The following is an 18,992-nucleotide window of genomic DNA, read 5'->3' as shown; positions in this document are numbered from 1 at the left end:
TAATTAATTGGTGGCGAAAACCACTTCCTACTTGCAAAATTGCACGAAAATTAGTGATGTTTTGGCTGGAAATCACGAGATTCGACTTACGCGGAAATTCAAGATACGCGGTCGTTTTCGGTCCTCATTAACCGTCAAGTTGGCAACCGGCATACCCGGGTATTCCACACGTTTTGATGCAAAAAATTAACTTGTTAAAAATTTAAAATTAAAAAATTAAATCGTCTTGTTTGTTGGTTAGTGTCTGACAGTACACCTCCGTATGGGTTTGTTTGAGTCGGATGTCGTGTTCGATTGGTGCCAGAGCGCAGCCTGACAGTGCACCACCATATAATTATATGCAAGGTGGAATGTATAATGAGGTGTAGTTTTAGCGCTTTTGGCGATCCCCCCCCTGGGCTCCGATTTTGACAGATGGTTTTCCGCTTGTATATGTATTGATCAAGGACCGTAAAGATATCAGGTCAAGTTATAAGCCCGTTTTGACAGCTAGGTGGAAGAAGAATCAACGAAGAAAACTGACAGTTAGTTTTCCGCGTTTGGCGAACGCTTCAAGTTCTCGAAGGAAAATTTCCATTTTAAATCACGGGCTGTGTTCTAATAAATTAAAATATTCACCCAAATTGATCTCCACCAAATATTGACCATGCAAAACGTAAACAATCCATCAATACATATACAAGCGGAAAACCATCTGTCAAAATCGGAGCCCAGGGGGGGGGATCGCCAAAAGCGCTAAAACTACACCTCATTATACATTCCACCTTGAACTTGACCTGATATCTTTACGGTCCTTGATTATATGGGTTTGTTCGTGTCGGATGTCGTGTGCGATTGCTGCTAGAGCGCCGCCTTGCGCAGAAATTTTGTTGTGTAAAATCAGTGTTACACCTCAGTGAAACGCGTTACTTGCTTGGTCAAGAATAGAGTCGCTAGTTTCAATTTATTGTACTATCATCAAAATGGAAACGGAAATTGTACAATCTGTTGCTGCATTACCTAATGTAAATGCTTCAAATAAATTGATCCCTAATAAACGTCCCATTTGTGTCATTGTTCTTGGCATGGCTGGTTCGGGTAAAACAACTTTTGTAAAGAAGTTAGCTCAATATCGCCATGCAAATGGCGCATTACCCTACTTAATTAATTTAGATCCTGCGTGCCACGAAACTCCTTATCCAGTAAACGTTGGTATGTTTTATATAACCAGAATAGTTATTATAATTGAGCATAGTGAAATTAACCCATTCACAGTTAAGTCCGAGCAGAATAATGTTCTTTTCTCCCTTATTCTACCTTCTTCGCTTTGAACGTTGTACTCTATTTGCTTGCGAGAGTGTGACACAACGTGTGAACATATTTTGTTGTTCTTATTGTTAAAAATTTTGCCGTATCATTTGGTAAGCTTTACCATTTCCCTGGTTCCCCGGGAAACAAGCACTTTATGCTTACATTTTTTATGGCATGCATAGCCCTGCTGCCCTGGAAGGGTAGTTGAATGTAAACAAACTAGAAAGTATAAAGTAAAAACATTTCAAAACATGGTTTCAACGCAAATTAATTTTGGATTTTAATACTTTGGAGACGTGTTTTGAAATGTTCTTATTTTTGAGTGTGTATATTTTATTTATTTTGTTTGGTGTTTTGTTAATTTGATTCCTATCAACCGTCTTGTGTACGACCAAAAAACTTTACGTAATCGTACAACCGCCTACCCGGGTAGGCCATACATTTTGTATGGAACAATGATGTTTTTCGTGATTAAAAGAGTACATATTTTGAAATTCTTGTAAGATTTGAATGAAAACTTTCTTAAAGGTTCATAATTTTTTTTATTCAGGAGTAACGCTTAAATTAAAGGTTCATAATAATGTTTTATAACATATCGTAGTGAAATTAAAATTTTAAAAATCCTGTCATGATTTTTTTCAATCAAAAATATGTTCTAACTCCACCACCATAACTGGCCAGGCCGCATGTTTTAAGTGGATGATTAGTCTTTTTCTAAGCTTTACTTACGTTTCTTTCAAAAGTTATATACATTTTTCAATTGTTTTGCTTGTTGCATTAAAATATATGTTGACGATCTATAAAATATGCTCATCATGTTTTATTAAAAACCGCACCCATGGCTCCGAAGCTGACTCCACTCCAGCTGCTCCGGAGCCGTTACAGATTACCCCAAAAAAATCATTTTCAATAAAGTTTCAATCGGGAAGATCCATAATTAGCTGAGTATATAATGTTGAAAGGATTCTATAAAAAAAATCGATCAGTGGACATTGTTCAACAATCACACAATCACATCGGGTATTAGCTTCGGGTACATCGGGTACACTTGCGAGAAGATAGATTAGTTTTTTAGGCTATCATACAATATTAGGCTCTATTGAAACGTTAGTCCAGACCCGTTGGTTCGGAGCCTTTGATTCGTCGCTGGCTTCGGGGCTGTTGGTACGGAGCCGGCTTCGGAGCTGTTGGTGCGGATTCGGCTCCGGAGCTGTTGATGTGGATCGGGCTCTGGAGCCGTGGGTGCAGAGCCGACATCGGATCCATTGGTGCGCTCCAAAACACCCATCCCTATTCGGCAGTAACACTATGACTAAAGTATGAATGTGTGTATTAACTTTCAGCCAATTTTATTTCGTTTGCTTGTAGTGGTTGGTATCATTTTAAAAGAAATGGTTTCAGCGTTAACCGTAGAGTTGGCAACCAGATTTACACACGTAAGTTGGCAACCGGCATACCCGGGTACAGGTGTCCCCCGAGATACGACTGTATTTGGGACCGAAAAAAAGTCCCAACGCAAGGCGTAAGTCGAAAAAGTCGTATGTCGAATATCTGTCAATGTAAAGTTTATAACCGAAGTTGCAGAGTCGAAATCTATTATATCGTATTTTTTATTCGAAATAATGTTCGATAATGTATAAATTTTACACAAAAAGTCGTTTACACAATATAGATATTCAATATCGGGTAGTTGTGGAATCTTTGGAAATTTGTGTGTAACGGTTATCAGCTCAGAAATTCAAAAATATACATCAATTTCTGCTCGATGACAACTTTTCACTGTCAAAATCAAAATCGTCGTATCTGCGAATCGTCGTAACTCGAGGGGGTCGTAACTCGGGGGACGCCTGTATTCCACTCGTTTTGATGCAAAAAATTAACGAGATTCATAGGTAAACAATGCTTTCTATATTTTAATGCTGTAAGCAAGTAATACCGACCATACATTCTCTTCTATTTCATTTATTCATTAAGTTTTTTCATTTTTTGATAAAAATAACGGTCAAATTGAAATTTGGTATCGCTTGAATTTGACTCAAAAATACGCACAATACGAAAAGAGGAAGATGAGAAACGTCATTCTCCATACAAAATGTATGGAATACCCGGGTATGCTGGTTGCCAACTTACGTGGTAAAGTTAAAAAAAATCAAAATAAAATACTTACAGGCTGTTTAAAATTACAACTTATGCACCAAAAAATCATAAATTAAAAGTTGGGAGGCTACGGAAAATTTCAGGTCAATAAAAGCAATGAATCAAAAGTTATTGCAGTTCGAAGTTGAAAAAAATACCCGGGTATCCGGTTGCCAACTTAAAGGTTAATTTCAAAATATTGTTACACTGTAATATAACATTTGTAAGAAAGGGAAAAGACATAAGCATCCTCTCAAAACATGCGGCAAGGCCGGTTGGGGTGTTGATGTTACAGCACATTTTTGATTAAAAAAAATATTGATGGGAGTTTTAAAATTATAATTTTCAGCGTATGTTATAAAACATTATTGTTTACAATTTTCATTCAAATCCGACAAGTAATTCAAAAGATATACGCTTTTAACCACGAAAAACATAATTCTTCCATACAAAATGTATGGCCTACCCGGGTAGGCGGTTGTATATGTGAAGGATATATAAACTTAAATAATGTAAAAAAATATTTAAACATATATGATATTTTTTATTTTTTGCACATGAGTATAAAACATCTTTTCCGAGGCATTTTTAAAATTTGAAGTCGATACGATTTTTTAATCCAAAGTTATTTTGGAATAAAGATGCGAAACTTACCCGGGTAGGCGGTTGTACACATGACGGTTAAACATATCGCCTTACATTGTACCATACGTAACGGCCGTGCTACATTGATCCTACTCGCCAGTGCATTTTTTGTGAACCCGTACGCGGGTATTTTTTTGAGAAATACAGTCAACTCGCTCTGATTTGAGAGGCGATGGTACTGTCGAATAACAGGGATTTTCAAATTATTGAGGTTGAAAGTGAACGAAAAGTCCATACAAACTAGAAAGAGACAGAACGTTTAGTATGCAGCCGTGATTGTTGCTATAGGAATCTTTGAACACGATTTGCAGATTGGAGCATACATCATTCAATATACATGGCAACACCATACACAAATAAGAGGGGCAAAGATTTCAGAGGTTTTTCAAATTAGAGGAACAAAATGTTCTGAAAATGAAGGGAATGTAAAATGTTCAAATAAGAGGGGTTTTGCAAATTGGAGAGGGTTCACTATGCTTGCACAACATATTCACCTATCAAATACAAAGCTTTTCCCATCCAGTTTAAGGTAAAAAAATGGAAAAATAACATACATAGTAGCCGTAGTATTTTCTGAATCGACCCCAAATTGTTTGGCAAATTGCTTCGGTCAGTCGCCGCCAGGTGCGCTAGTGAAAATCGAAATACAGGCGGTCCCCGAGATACACGGTTAATGGGGACCGAAAACGGCCGCAAAAAACCGCGTATCCAAGGTGGAATGTATAATGAGATCTAGTTATAGCGCTTTTTGCGGGGGGGATCGCAAAAAGGCTCCGATTTTGACAGATGGTTTTCCGCTTGTATATGTATTGATGGATTGTTTACGTTTTGCATGGTCAATATTTGGTGGAGATCAATTTGGATGAATATTTTAGTTTATTAGAACACAGCTCGTGATTTAAAATGGAAATTTTCCTTCGAGAACTTGAAGCGTTCGCCAAACGCGGAAAACTAACTGTCAATTTTCTTCGTCGATTCTTCTTCCACCTAGCTGTCAAAACGGGCTTATAACTTGACCTGATATCTTTACGGTCCTTGCGCGTATCTCGAATTTCCGCGTAAGTCGAATCTCGTGATTTCTAGCCAAAATATCACTAATTTTCGTGTAAATTTGCAACTAGGGGGTGGTTTTAGCCACTTAATCAATTATTTGAAATGATTCTGAATGAAATAACAGTTTCAAACCTTTTGAAATAGTTTTTAACATCCGATCACAACAGAAATTATTTGGCATTTTACAATAGATGTGTCAAATCAGTACAATTTGCTCAAAAAACTGTCAAATTTAGGAAACCGTGTATCTCTGAATCCGCGTATAAGAGGTACCGTGTATCTCGGGGACCGCCTGTACAGTAGGTGACCGCTAACTGGAGTGCTTTTTAACTGGAGGTTCGCTAACTGGAGTGATTGTCAGTTAATGAACACTTAAACGTCAAAACACGAAACATCCGGAATCTCATGACGAGAAATTTGTTGCAAATGTGCATTTTTCAAACGAATTTAGGGTCTTTTGCTTACGTTTGCTATTAATGTATGTTATTACACTAATTACTATACTTTATATCAACATAAATGAATAAAAAGTTTGGTATGTTTATTCCAGTCAACGCCAATCAAAACAATCAATCCATAGAAACGTCATTCCAGTTAGTGAACATTGTTCGTTCACTGGAGCTTGTTTACCGCTCAGTTAGCGGTCATCTACTGTAACACTGGCGAGTACGGACTTAGTTCGTCTCCAACACGGGCTAGTCTTGACATTGAATTATAGTCCTTCTCTTAGTTAGGCCCGTGTCTCTGCTCCATCGGATGCGATTTTATCGGAAGGCCTGTCAAAATTTTATATGAGATTTGACAGATAACGTCGGACGTGCGATTTCGTCGTACGACGGAATCAATTTTTTTTTTATTTCGTCGGACGCCGCATCCGATGTTATCTGTCAAACTATATGTGTGGTGTTTTGAAGGAACAATCTTAACTTAATACTCGGATTTTCGCGTATGTCGTGTAGGTTTTACAGCCAATATATACTTGATAAAAATGATTTTTTATAAATTTTAGTTTATTTATTCTATTTATTACGTATTTCATGTAATTGGTATAGAAAACTGGGTTTTTTTGTTTTTAGTGTTTTAATACTTTTGAAAATAATTTTTCATTTCATACTTCGTAGAGAAAATTGTACTGATTTGACATCAGAACTGTCAAAAATACAAATTCGCGTAACTCGGGGAAAGACTGTAGCTGCAGCGCTTTATTTCGAGCGATCTCTCCATTTTGTTAACCTTCGTTTCTAGGGCCAAAAATACACCCTCATCTTAATGACCACCTACCCGGGTAGGTAATATATTTTATAAGGGAATTTGTATTTTTATTGGTAAAAAAATGTCTTATTTAACTTATTCTATGCAGCTATAATAACAATACTTCTTTTTATTTCATATATTTATGATTTAAGCCGGTCTTGTAGTACAGTCGTCAACTCGTACGACTTAACAACATGCCCGTCATGGGTTCAAGCCCCAAATGGATCGTGCCGCCATACGTAGGACTGACTATCCTACTATGGGGGGATCAATAAGTCACTGAAAGCCAAACCCACAAGTGGTGCAGGCAGGCCTTGACCGGCAACGGTTGTTGAGCCAAAAGAAGAAGAAGAAGAATATTTATGATGTATGGTTTTTAGTTACGTAAATTAAATGCACAGCAATTATTTCAACTGACACTAACAGACCTCTATATCTTCCCGACTCTCGGGGCAATCATTTCAACCTATGCGACTTTAGAAGAATATTAGGAGCTAGAAAACTTTTGGAATAGATTCTATAAATATAACTACATGCACTACTATACCTATCACTACAAAATTAAAAACTAACCGAAACCAAAATCTTTTATTACATGTATTACCTACCCGTGTAGGTGGTTATAGAAGTAAGGGATAAAAGTTGATTTTACTTTTTAAAACACATTTAAAAATTTTACACAAATTCTGAATTATTTACCCCTATTTTAAAATATGTTTCTCTAGTCATTCTAATGTTTTTGGATCGATTCGATAATCCAATAAAAAAAAAGCAAAACATACCCGGGTAGGTGATTATAGAAATGAAGGTTAACCGTAGTGTCTATGACCAAATAAATACACGTTGTACTACGACCGCCTACCCGTGTAGGGCCATATATTTTTTATGGGAGATTGTTGTTTCGCGGATTCAAAAGCTTAAGGCCGGGGGGCATTGCCTGTACTCGCTAGTGTAATTTTTATTTTCACTAATAATTTATGTGTCAAAATTATTCATACTTGGTGTCTCATCAAGTTTTGATCAGGCTAATTGTACGCCGGTTTAAATATTGATAAACGTCAATAAATTGTAACAAAGAAGGCCGTTAATTGTTGTTGTTGGATAAATCGTCATTTTTACAAAGCGCTGGGCAATATTTTTCCCCATCTTCCAACCTCTATCCATCATTGGGTAAAATTGGAGTTTAAGGGATTGTAGCTTATAATATACAGGGCGTTCGGGATAATTTTGACTGTCACCTACGGAGAAAGAAAACAAAATTTATGGCAAAATTAATCATCGGGGATTTGTTGTTTGTTTTAGAAATAGTAGCTTACCATGTATTTTATTCAAAATATCCGCCCTCGGCTTCTATTACGGCCTCTACCCGTCTTCGGAACCAGGAACAAGCCCTGGCGACAGTGTTGCAGGGTAGGGCCGCGAAATCGGACCTGATTTTCGCCATTGGTGTTGCTGGAGGTTCTGTTGGTGTCCTGTTCCACCGCTCACCACACGAAATAATCCATTGGATTAAGATCCGGGGAGCTGGGAGGCCACACATTCGGCGCGTGTCAGGCCCCACGCGATGCTTCAGCCAATCGAGCAGCTTCTTAGCGTTCCCCAACCAACGCTCGCGGCCCTTCTCTGTCATCACGCGCGCCTGGATGTCAGCCAGGAAAGCGTCGGTCCGCACGCAATCCCGCCGTTGAGAATGTAGCGTTCGTGCTGCCACTGCTTTGTCGTCGTCGCTGTTTTCTCCCAGCTCACTCCGGATCGCCTTCACCGTGTTCAGCGAACACTGCACGCACTGCATGATGTTGCGCTTGTTGCGTCCAGCGCGGATCATCATGATGCATGTGATCCGCTTCCTCAATGTATTCTTTTTTGGCATTTTTTTTATCACGGGATTTTTTCGCTGCTTGTTCCGTACACTTTTAGCTGTCGAATGACGTATTGCTTGTTTTCCTATGCCAACTCGATCACGAGTTATAAACAAAAATGTAACTGTCAAAATTATCCCAAACTGCCCCGTATATTCTATACAGCAATTATCCGCAGTACGCGATACTCGATATACGCGAATTCGCAGTACGCGATTCTTCTAAATTTGACAGCTCCATGTGTTTTTTGCAAATATTTTAATTTTTTGAAATATGTTATGCTCTTTTTGAATTTCTTCAATGTTCCTAATGCATTTTTCATTAAATTTGTGCAAAAGACAAAAAACTTTAATGCAAAACTCTGTGGCGATATTTTTCAACCCTCGAACCGGTAGTGTAAACTATTTTTCCATAGGAATCCGCTATACGCCAAAACTCGAGATACGCTATTGCGCTCGGTCCCGTACGATAGCGTATATCGGATAATGACTGTACAACATTTTAAAACAAAACTTGTCATACATTTATGTTGTTAACTTTCGAATAAGGTGTAGTATTTTTTTAATCAATTTGTTCTTCGGTTTGCCGAACAACGACACACGACGTCCACGGGCCTGCCCATTCCCGAATGCAGAGCCGATAGCATACAATTATATCTTTACCATTAACGTAAGAAGGACAGGCTTATTCCACGAACGTACCCGAAAGATATGCATGCTTCACTCATCAGAATGTAAAGGACAAGACAAAGGAGACACATAAATGTTTCCTCACTGCTACACATGTCCTCTAGATGCGTTATCTATGCGTCTCGCTTGGTATCACAGCGACATACGGCAGGTAAGCAGTACGACTGCTGCTATCTCATACGAACACATGTTTAACGAACACAATTATTGGGTTCGACTCGGTAAACGACGGGTGGACGCTGGAACTCAAGGACGCAGATTTTTTCGTGATTTTGTATGACTTCGGCTGTTTTAGACCTTATGTGTGGACGCTCGCATTAGGTACCACGCAAATGGAAAATTAGTCCTGTGCTACGGGAGGCACTCCATATTAGGTTTGAAACCACGGTGGGTATGTTCTTAGGTCGTGCGAGTTGATGATTCAATCACATAAACATCATGGGTTCAAACCTAGAGTGGACCGTTCTCTCGTAGCAACGACTGATCCAAGTGCCAAAGATTAAGCTTAACACTAGAACCGCCGATGGGACTTTTTGTCCCATCGCACTCGAAAAAGGTGTGTTATTCCGCTTGCCGCCGTGACAAACCATTGAAGTTTTCTAACTTTTATTTATTTTGAACGATCTTTTGAATGCACTCATAAAAAATATTGTATCCCATATGGCTATTAAAAAAAATCATTTTTATCCTACAACCGCCATGTGGGACATTTTTGTCCCATAGGCAAAATAACAGGTTGGCTGATAAGTCCCCGGTCTGACACATAGATGGCGCCGATAGTATTAAATGCATATTATTTTTATATAGTACCAACCTTCAAATGATTCGTGTCAAAATTTGACGTCTGTATGTCAATTAGTTTGTGAGACAGAGCGTTTTTTGTCAAGCAACTTTTGTTATTGTGAAAAAAATGGAAAAAAGACAACGCACCGTGCCACAAGTCATTGAGAACGATGGCAAAAATTCATGAATTGGGCTTCGAATTGCTTCCCCACCCACCGTATTCTCCAGATCTGGCCCCCAGCGACTTTTTCTTGTTCTCAGACCTCAAAAGGATGCTCGCAGGGAAAAAAATTTGGCTGCAATGAAGAGGTGGTCGCCAATACTGAGGCCTATTTTGAGGCAAACCCGAAGGAATACTACCAACATGGTATAAAAAAATTGGAAGGTCGTTATAATCGTTCTATCGCTCTTGAAGGGAACTATGTTGAATAATAAAAACGAATTTTGACAAAAAATGTGTTTTTCTTTGTTAGACCGGGGACTTATCAGCCAACCTGTTAGGTAGTAGTTGTTGGAAGGGAGAAATAGCAGGACACTTGCGCAGTCGTATTTAAGTGTGTGTTTATTGTATGAGACACATTGGCGGAATGAATCGCTTACATGTATATACAGTGTTGGTGAAATGTTTCCCTGCCCAAGTGACAATTCGCATATGCGTTATATTTGAGGGGTAGCAAATTTCATACTTTCAACAGTAGTGGCTGGTATATCTGCTGTCAACGAGTGACGAATGTGCTTCTGCAAGTTTGGCAGCACTGGGTAAAAAGTATGCGTAGACAGTACTCCGTGAAAAGTGGTAGTAGAAGATAGCCTGTTCATTCATTTTTTAATATTCTGGATTTGGCGGGAATCATTGGGACCTATCGCCAACGACGTTAACCACCAGTCGAAAAATATATCGACCAATATAATAACAAACATGACGATAAATTTATTGGTCGATATAGCCAAACCGGTAGTTAATTTTTATCGGCTGGTTGGCAATAGGCGCCAATGATTGGGGTTTGTGCAAAGAACTTACAACAGAAAAGATATCTAGACGCGATTTTCTTTTCCAGCTAGGCAAAGAACTTTCATGTTTCATGTGAGCCAGGTTATGATGAAACAAAGATGTGTTTTAGATGCTTGAAATAATTAATCTAGGTATACCTTTTGTTTTCAAAAACAGCCTCTTCTTTTGACCATTTAGAGCTGTGTTGACATCGAATTTTTGTAATGTTTCTAAAGCGAGTCATAGACGTTTGCCTATACCCAAACAACTTTGAACATTAGACTTGTTTCATTATCATAAAAACCCTACTTATCAGTTGATTGTTTGAGCTATAAACCTAGATTTACTGTTGTTCAACCCTGTAAGCCAGCGGTCGGCAAAGTCCGGCCCGCGGGCCAAATGCGGCCCGCCGCAACATTCAATCCGGCCCGCGAAAGGTTTTGACTGATTTTGAAAGATGTGAAGAAACTATTCCTATAAAAAATACTGAATATCTTTTAGAATATCATTTTATACCATCGTACTCTTTCAACTTTAATTTAAATACTATGGAATGACGGATCGATCGGTATGTTCTAACTCGAAGAAAAAATGCCTTTTTTTGGCTGGCTGTGAAAAAAAATAGAAGAGATAATTTCTTAATACGTAAAAAATTTGAAAGGTAATTTTTTAAGCATCCTTGGACAAATAAATCTAAGACTTTGGGAGTTGCCTTTCATCAGTTATCCGGAATTTTCGCCATTATGGACGAAGACATGTCTGTAGGCATCCTAAGTTTTCGCGACAAAGTTTTGTTAGAGTAGAGCTTTTGCATCATGTTGGTCCAGAAAAATTCGATGGAACACATGTGACGGATGTTGTACCAGTTTGTGGACTAGGGTGTCATGTCGAAATTCTACCGAAATTCACATAATATGAACGCATTGACTTTTGGCGTCATTGTTTGCCATTGCGAAGTCAGTGGACGTATTTTCTGCTTCCTGATATGTGTGTTAATTTTCCCATATTATTTCACTGTAGCATCGATCTCCCTCCTCTGCTAACGCAGTAATGTAGCCACTGCCTTTGTCTTCATTTTTAGCTTTTTTGGAGCCTCAAAAATAAACCTGGGCTCTCCTGCGATGCTTTGATTGTTGACTAATAGTGCCAAGATGTTGGTGATCAATACGCAGAAATGTTCTTATGCGACGTCAGACTTCTGTACGCAGTCCATTTAAGACGCTACGGGGTGTCATTCGTTGATCGCGCACGCTTATAAGTTGGTTGGTTCACTTTTTTGGTCATCATGTTTAGAGTTCGACTGACAGAGGTGTCAAGGTAAGGTGACTGATGAGGTTTTCTGTTGTCTCATGGGCTATTGATAAGTTAATTGATCTGACGTGGCATGACATCTGACTTGTCCATAAAGCATTTTTATAATTACTGAATCTATGTTTGCTTCGATAATTTATCAGCCTTTCAGACGTTTGTATTATCCCCGGAATATATACAATATTTTTTGAGGTGTGGGAGGATAGGGTCTTCAAGAAGCGTTATTGATCCCATTTTGTTAGTTTTTGACTGATCACATTTTTAGTCATCTATTGTCGATTCTCAAATGTTCAAAGATTAGAATTAGTTTTTAAAGTAGGTATCATTAATTTTGCCGGTCTCATGGTACAGTCGTCAACTTGTACGACTTAACAACATGCCCGTCATGGGTTGAAGCCCTAAATAGACCGTGCCGCCATACGTAGGACTGACTATCCTGCTATGGGGGGAAATCAATAAGTCACTGAAAGCCAACCCCACAAGTGGGTTGGCAGGCCTTGACCGGCATCGGTTGTTGAGCCAAACAAGAAGAAGATCATTAATTTTGTAGCATACTTGGATGATATAATTACAGAAAAACAACAATTGTACCTAAAATGGTTCTAAAAGATTAAAATATAATAATTTAAGCGCAAAAAAACCGCGTTCACCTGGCCCGCGGTACTTGATCATCTACTAAAGTTGGCCCTTTGCCTCAAAAGTTTGCCGACCGATGCTGTAAGCAATAGTTATCTGTAACATAATTATCATTAGGAGTTTATCACTAGAAGCTCTGTAATGTTATATTATTCTACAGAAAACTGGCTGTTGCGGCTCCCGGTAAACGACTTACGGAATTTTTAGAACTTTTAACTTTATTTTATAGCGCTAGGTTTAAAAACACGTCCGACTGGTATGGCGTTCACCGATCAAGAGAGCGATCAAATTCGCCCGGATAATCGTGCTTCCTGTTCCTCCCTTCAGCTAACGACCTGCTACTTCACGCGTTTACAATCGCAAGCCGAGTTCGTTCGAGCTATCCTAACAGGCTTTGATATCTTTGGTATGCGGTTCATATGATCACAATTCGATTTTTCATTTTCGTTCATAAAGCTTCATTATACCTAATTACAATGTTTATTAATTATCTATCCACAAGAAACCCTTAGGTAATAATAAACATGTCTAAATATTTACACATAACTAATGGGACAAAATTCTCCCATCTGGCGGTTCTAATTAGGTTGGAAAGCCCGGCGGTTCTAGTGTTAAACGACTGGAAAATAGAATATCCATAGGAAAAAAATTAAAGCTCCATAGCTTCACTGGGTTGTTCAATAGATGGCGTATTATAACTCATCATTGTATTGCAGCCCTTTTCTTAAATGTGCTTCGACAAGTTTCATCTACTAATGACGTATATAGCCTTATAACTTTCCGAGCAAAAATATATATGAATGGTCGTGGTCGTGTGGTCAGATACGTGGGTATCAACCCCAATGACCATTACATTGGAGTTTAGTATTTCACTATTTCGCTATTCCACTAATAGAAGGCGCCATCAGCTTTTTGCTATTTTTAGAATGCATGAGTCGTTTGTCGCCTGCTTAACGAAGTATTTTTATACTCTGTTTACGGTTGAGAGCTTAAGTCGCTTAGAATTACTTTAGTTGTCGTTTAGTGGATTTGTGGTAATTGGTTTGCTATCCGACTGCGTGGTACTGAATAAGCCTCGAAAGCCTATGTATGCAGACATGCCGCATAGGATGTTACGCCAAATAAAAGACAAAGAAGAAGAATTAAATAAAGTAATAATTTTATTACAGGTGACCCCCGAGATACGACTGTATTTGGGATCGTAAAAATGTTAAAAGTAGATCGAAATGGTCGTATGTCGTATATCTGTGAATATAAATTTTATTACCGAAGTTGAAAAGTCGATACCAATTTTAATGTGATCATAGAGGGCTATGAAATGAGTGAAAATGAGCGTCGCGACGAATGTTCCCGGGAACGAACGAGTTCCCCGATACGGCCAAATATCTTTCAGGCCAAGACCGCAAAGTAGTTGTAGTGCCGGGTAACCAATTTTAATATCTTTGATGTCCTTAACTTTTTAATGTCCTGGACCTTTTATTTGAAATGTATTGTGTATTACATTTTTCAGGAGTAGAATAGTTTTACTCATTCAATAAAATATTACTTAGCTTTGTTTGAAATGAAACGGAGTGATTATTGCTCTTAAAAGATATTACACTATATTGAGTGGATACTTTCAAGATATTCATATACAAAGTGAGCAATTGAAAAAAGCGTAACCATGGCAGGTTAACTAGAACCTGCATTCCGCGTTCCATTATTTTTCTCTAGATTGGCAGGTTCGTTACGTTCTACATTTTTTTTTATTATTATTATTATTATTATTTATTTAATCTTCAACGGGCCGTATGGCCTTATTAAGATGTAACAGTTCAATTGAGAAAAAAAAATACATAGCAAAAATTAGATTTACATCGCAATTCACTGCGGCCACGGCAAAAGCCGGAGACGTTCCTTGAAGCACGGAGTTGAGATGTCGAAGTCGAAGCAATCCGAGACAGTGTTGAAGACCGCCGACATGCGGAACATAGGGTCAGACCGACCAGCACTGGAACGGGGTTGAGCGAGCCGTAGAGTTTCTCTAGACCTAATTTTCGGAGCTATTCCCATCAATAGTTCGATCCTTTCCAATACCTTAGGCTCCATGCAATAACGTAAATTGGATAAAATGTATCTTAATTTAATTTGAACCCTTGGTAACGGCAACATTTATTCGATGGTCACATTTGTTAATATTTTTGGTCGAGAATGTTCCTGCAATAAATAAACGAGAAACAAATTTATTTGTTTCTGTTGCTACAAAAATGTTTCAGCAACTTGAGTTAGACGATTTAGACCTCCATAACCTTTGCCTAATTAGAAATTCCAGTTTAGTGGGCGTTTTGGAGCGTACCAATGGCTCCGGACTAACGGTTCAATGAAGACGGTATTACGATAACCTAAAAAAAAAAACAAATCTATCTTCTCGCGAGTGCGGAAGCTAAAACTCGGTGTGATTGTTCTTATTGACGTGCATGACTTGCATCCTTTAGAGTTAATTCAAAGGGCTATTTAGACGTTCGACTCTCCAAAATAATTGATGTGCGGTTGTCGACAAAATATTTTAGAATTATCGAACGTTATGATTCCGAACACTAAAGGCCCAGTTATTCAATCGAATTTCACTTCTTTAAGTATTTCACTAAAACTTCTGTCTTCTTTTTTTATATTTGGCGTAAACGTCATACGTGGACATGCCGGCCTATACAGACTTTCAACACAGTCGTTACTACGGGGAATCGGTCCATTCTAGGCTTAAACTCAGGACGGGCATGTTGTTAAGTCGTACGAGTTGACAACTGCACCATTGGACCGCCCTATAACTTCAGTAACCAAGTAAGAGCCGTGGATGCCTGGAGCTGAGTGGAGCTGACTATCTATGTAGGCTTTCTTAACATGTGAAGTTCCATGACATATTCCCTATTTAAAACATTACTGTGCATTTTTCCCTGTAGACTTTGAACATTTAAATGGAGATTTTGAATTTCTAATGTACTTTTCTAACTCGTCCTGTGGAATAGTGGTCAACTCGCAAAACCGACTATCCGACTGGTTGGTACTGAATAAGTCTCTAAAACTTGTATAGGTCGGCATGTCCACGTTGGACATTTCGCAAAATGGGATTGAAGCGTTAAGAAAAACTATTCTTATTGTGTGTTTGGACCACAAAGGTGTGTGGGTTTTGCTTTGAGTATGCTGTTTTTGTGCAATATACAACATGCTCAAAATTTCCTCTTGAAGAACATAAAAAAAAATTATTAAACAATAATTGCGATGGTTCTTGATGCAAGGCTGATTGGCGCATAATATTATTTCTATAGCGTTTTTTCTTTTGCGGCCATAATTTAAGCAATAATATTTGATACATATTTTAGGAAATGTAAACAAAATCAATTGCTAATATTGGGGCTCTTCACGATTCTAGTCAGTTTTTTGTATGGAGTTTGACAGTTGGAGGCTGAAATCATATTAACACTCCATACAAAACCACACAAAAAACTAGTCTGCAATTTTCAGTCTAGATTATTCTAGCCTCAAAGCTAGAATTAGATTCGAGTACCTGCTCGGAAACACAGTGTTGTTTACATTTATCCCAAGGTGCATCAAAGAGATGACGTGGTGGAATCTAGAATCAAAGTGTATGTAGTCCAGGTGGTCTCATAGCATGTTTTTTAAAACCAAATTTGAATATCACTTTTTAGCAGAATGGGTGAAATCTTTTGTTCAAACAAGCTTTCTTGAGACTTGACGAATACTCAAAACACTCTTAAAATCTTTATTCATAAGCAGAAGCGATAAGAATCAGCCTTCTAAATTCATACACCTTGGGATAAGCCCACCTGTCTATTATACACACTTAGATAGCTGCTCGAAAACTGCTATATAATGCAAACAGCTGACAGGCTGAAATTTCAGCCTACGTACTTCAAACGGAAAGGGCCCCAATGTGTGTTATCATGTGAAACAGCGTGCGTACACACTTGGATAAAAGCTAAAGTTTGCATCGACAGCAGCGCTTGTTCCTTGGACGAAAACGCAGGTGTGCTGATTGATGAATGTGCATGCGACAGCGATGCAAATGGACACGCGAACAATAGCAAAGAACTCTGCATTCCCTCACAGGTGTTTCTCCAGTGCACGCCATTGAAAGGCCTGCGTGCATCTCTGCGTTGAAGCTCGTGTGTGCATAGGAAACTTTGTGCGTGCATTGAGCTAGCGCGCAGTTGTTCTTTTCAATGGGCGTTTTGTTTCATGAGCGCGGCAGTATTCTGTTCTCGATTTAAATGGGTAAACGCTCACTCGCTTACTCATAGATAGTTTTTATCCATACACTTTTTTCGCTGCTCTACAACGATGTAATTCATCACGTGTAGAAGCAGAACGCAGGCTGAGCACGGGATCAGCCGTGTCCAACTTTTTAACCAGCGCGTTCTTGACGGTCTAAACAAGCAATTTTTATTACAATGGGTCGAGGTAAACATTATACCGATTACCAGCGCCATATCATTAAGCGAATAGCGGCTGCTGGCATTAAGCGCAGAACGATCGAGTTCGTGATGGAACGATCGCGCACTTTTGTGGCAAACGCGCTTCGGATAACCGAAACGCGCAAGTCACCCGGACGTTCTCGGAAGACCACGACGGAGGAAGACCGTAAGATTGTTAACATATCGAAGAAACGTTGACTCGGCACCAGAGATCCGAGGCAGACTGAAATTGGCAGCGACGCCGAGAACAGTTCAGCGAAGATTGGTCAGTGCCCGGCTACTCGCGCGAGTGCCACGCAAAGTGCCCAATTTAACACCTGCGCATAAAAACGCACGGGTGTTATTCGCAATTGAGCATATGTTCTTCGATGAAAAGGATTGGCGCAGTGTTTTGTGGTCAGACGAGTCGAAATTCAATCGACAGGGGTCGGACGGACGCAGGTTGGTTCGGCGCCCTGTTAGTTATGCTCTTGATCCAAAATACTGCTTCAAAACTCTTAAGCATGGCGGTGGTAGTCTCATAGTGTGGGGATGCTTCTCCTACTATGGGATGGGTCCGTTGGTTCGAATCCACGGTAATTTAAATCGGTTTGGGTATCGAGACATTCTTGATACACATTTATTATCACACGCTAGGCAAAATCTTCCTCCGTCTTGGATATTTATGCAGGGCAATGATTCGAAGCATACTTTCGGGACTGTCCAAGCTTGGCTTGCTGACAACAATGTCAAAACAATGAAGTGGCCTGCCCTTAGCCCGGATCTCAATCCCATTGAGAACCTCTGGGTAATTTTCAAGAGGCTGGGTTAAAAATTACCAGAAGATCTGGATCAACTCTTCGACCATATGCAAGAGGTGTGGAGTAAAATTCCACCGAAAACGATCCAGAATCTGGTGATGTCGATGCGTCAACGCATGATCAATGTCATCGTGGCCGACGGCAATAAGATCAAGAACTGAGCTTATTGTATTTTTGAAACGGGATCACTGCTCGCGAGGGCGGTGGTCCTGCTAATTGTAATTATTACAACAAAAATCTAACTCAAAACACAAAAAAAAACTACAAACAAATCGATCCGAAACGACATACTTGTGACACAAACAAACAAACAAATACCCAAGAGCTGACAATTTTGGACATATATTTTTAGAGAGAGCAAAAAGCTGACGCTCCTTCTCCTCTCCCCCTTCTCTCACGGATCTCATGGCAAGAGTTCCAGAAGAGGGGGTAGTGGAGGAAATGTTGCAAGTGGTTTAGAATATAATTTTAACTGAGGAGGGGGCACCGTCACGCCATTATCGAGAATTTCATATTGGAATGGTAGTGTTTGGGTTATCGGCGTTCCGTGTTAATAACGGGTGTTATATTTTCGTTTATATTTTCGCACAGTATCTCATTGTTACTGTGAAGACGAACCAGGAATCGCGCATCGAATCGATGGAAAAGGGAGTACAAACAAGAGGGACAAGAGGAAGCGCTGATAAAAACATTCCAAATTCACACATAAATTATTACATCAGCAGGCAATTCGCGGGAACATGAAATCGGGAGAGTGTATTTCAACGCTCGCGAATGAGTGCAAGCAGATGCGGTATAAAAGATAAAGCAAGACAGCCGAGTTTTTGTTTAAGGTAGGTACAAAATGTCTCATTGGGTAAGCTGGAGCAAGCTCCGCCCAGCTCCAGGCCCCCACGGCTATGGAGTTGGTTGTAACACAGAGTACCAAAACGATTCGTTTTCAAAGTACTTGAGCTACGGGGATTTCCCGTGCTACATTCACCATCTGGTACGTCTTAACAACATGCCCGTCGTGGGTTCAAGCCAGCCCCGTTTTAAGGATTGATTATTCGGCTGCGTGGTATTGAATAAAATTA

General features: G+C 39.3%; 1 protein-coding gene and 1 long non-coding RNA gene across 2 annotated transcripts in view; one reads left to right on the top strand and one right to left on the bottom strand.

The window, feature by feature from the left end:
• Positions 1–782: 782 nt before the first annotated feature.
• LOC121600860 (GPN-loop GTPase 1) overlaps positions 783–18,992 on the top strand; it is a 37,045-nt gene continuing 18,835 nt past the window's right edge. The window contains exon 1 of the mRNA XM_041929652.1: positions 783–1,191. Coding sequence (XP_041785586.1) covers positions 963–1,191 — 229 coding nt within the window. The 5' untranslated portion in view covers positions 783–962. The remainder of the gene's footprint in view (positions 1,192–18,992) is intronic.
• Positions 7,052–8,308, bottom strand: LOC121600864. The gene is made up of 2 exons (XR_006005888.1): positions 7,695–8,308; positions 7,052–7,616 (listed from the first exon to the last, which is right to left on the bottom strand). It is a non-coding gene; the product is annotated as an uncharacterized LOC121600864 (long non-coding RNA).

The sequence above is a fragment of the Anopheles merus genome, unplaced genomic scaffold, assembly GCF_017562075.2.
Source record: "Anopheles merus strain MAF unplaced genomic scaffold, AmerM5.1 LNR4000008, whole genome shotgun sequence".
Classification (NCBI taxonomy): Eukaryota; Metazoa; Arthropoda; class Insecta; order Diptera; family Culicidae; genus Anopheles; species Anopheles merus.
This window is presented reverse-complemented; position numbering and strand designations above follow the sequence as displayed.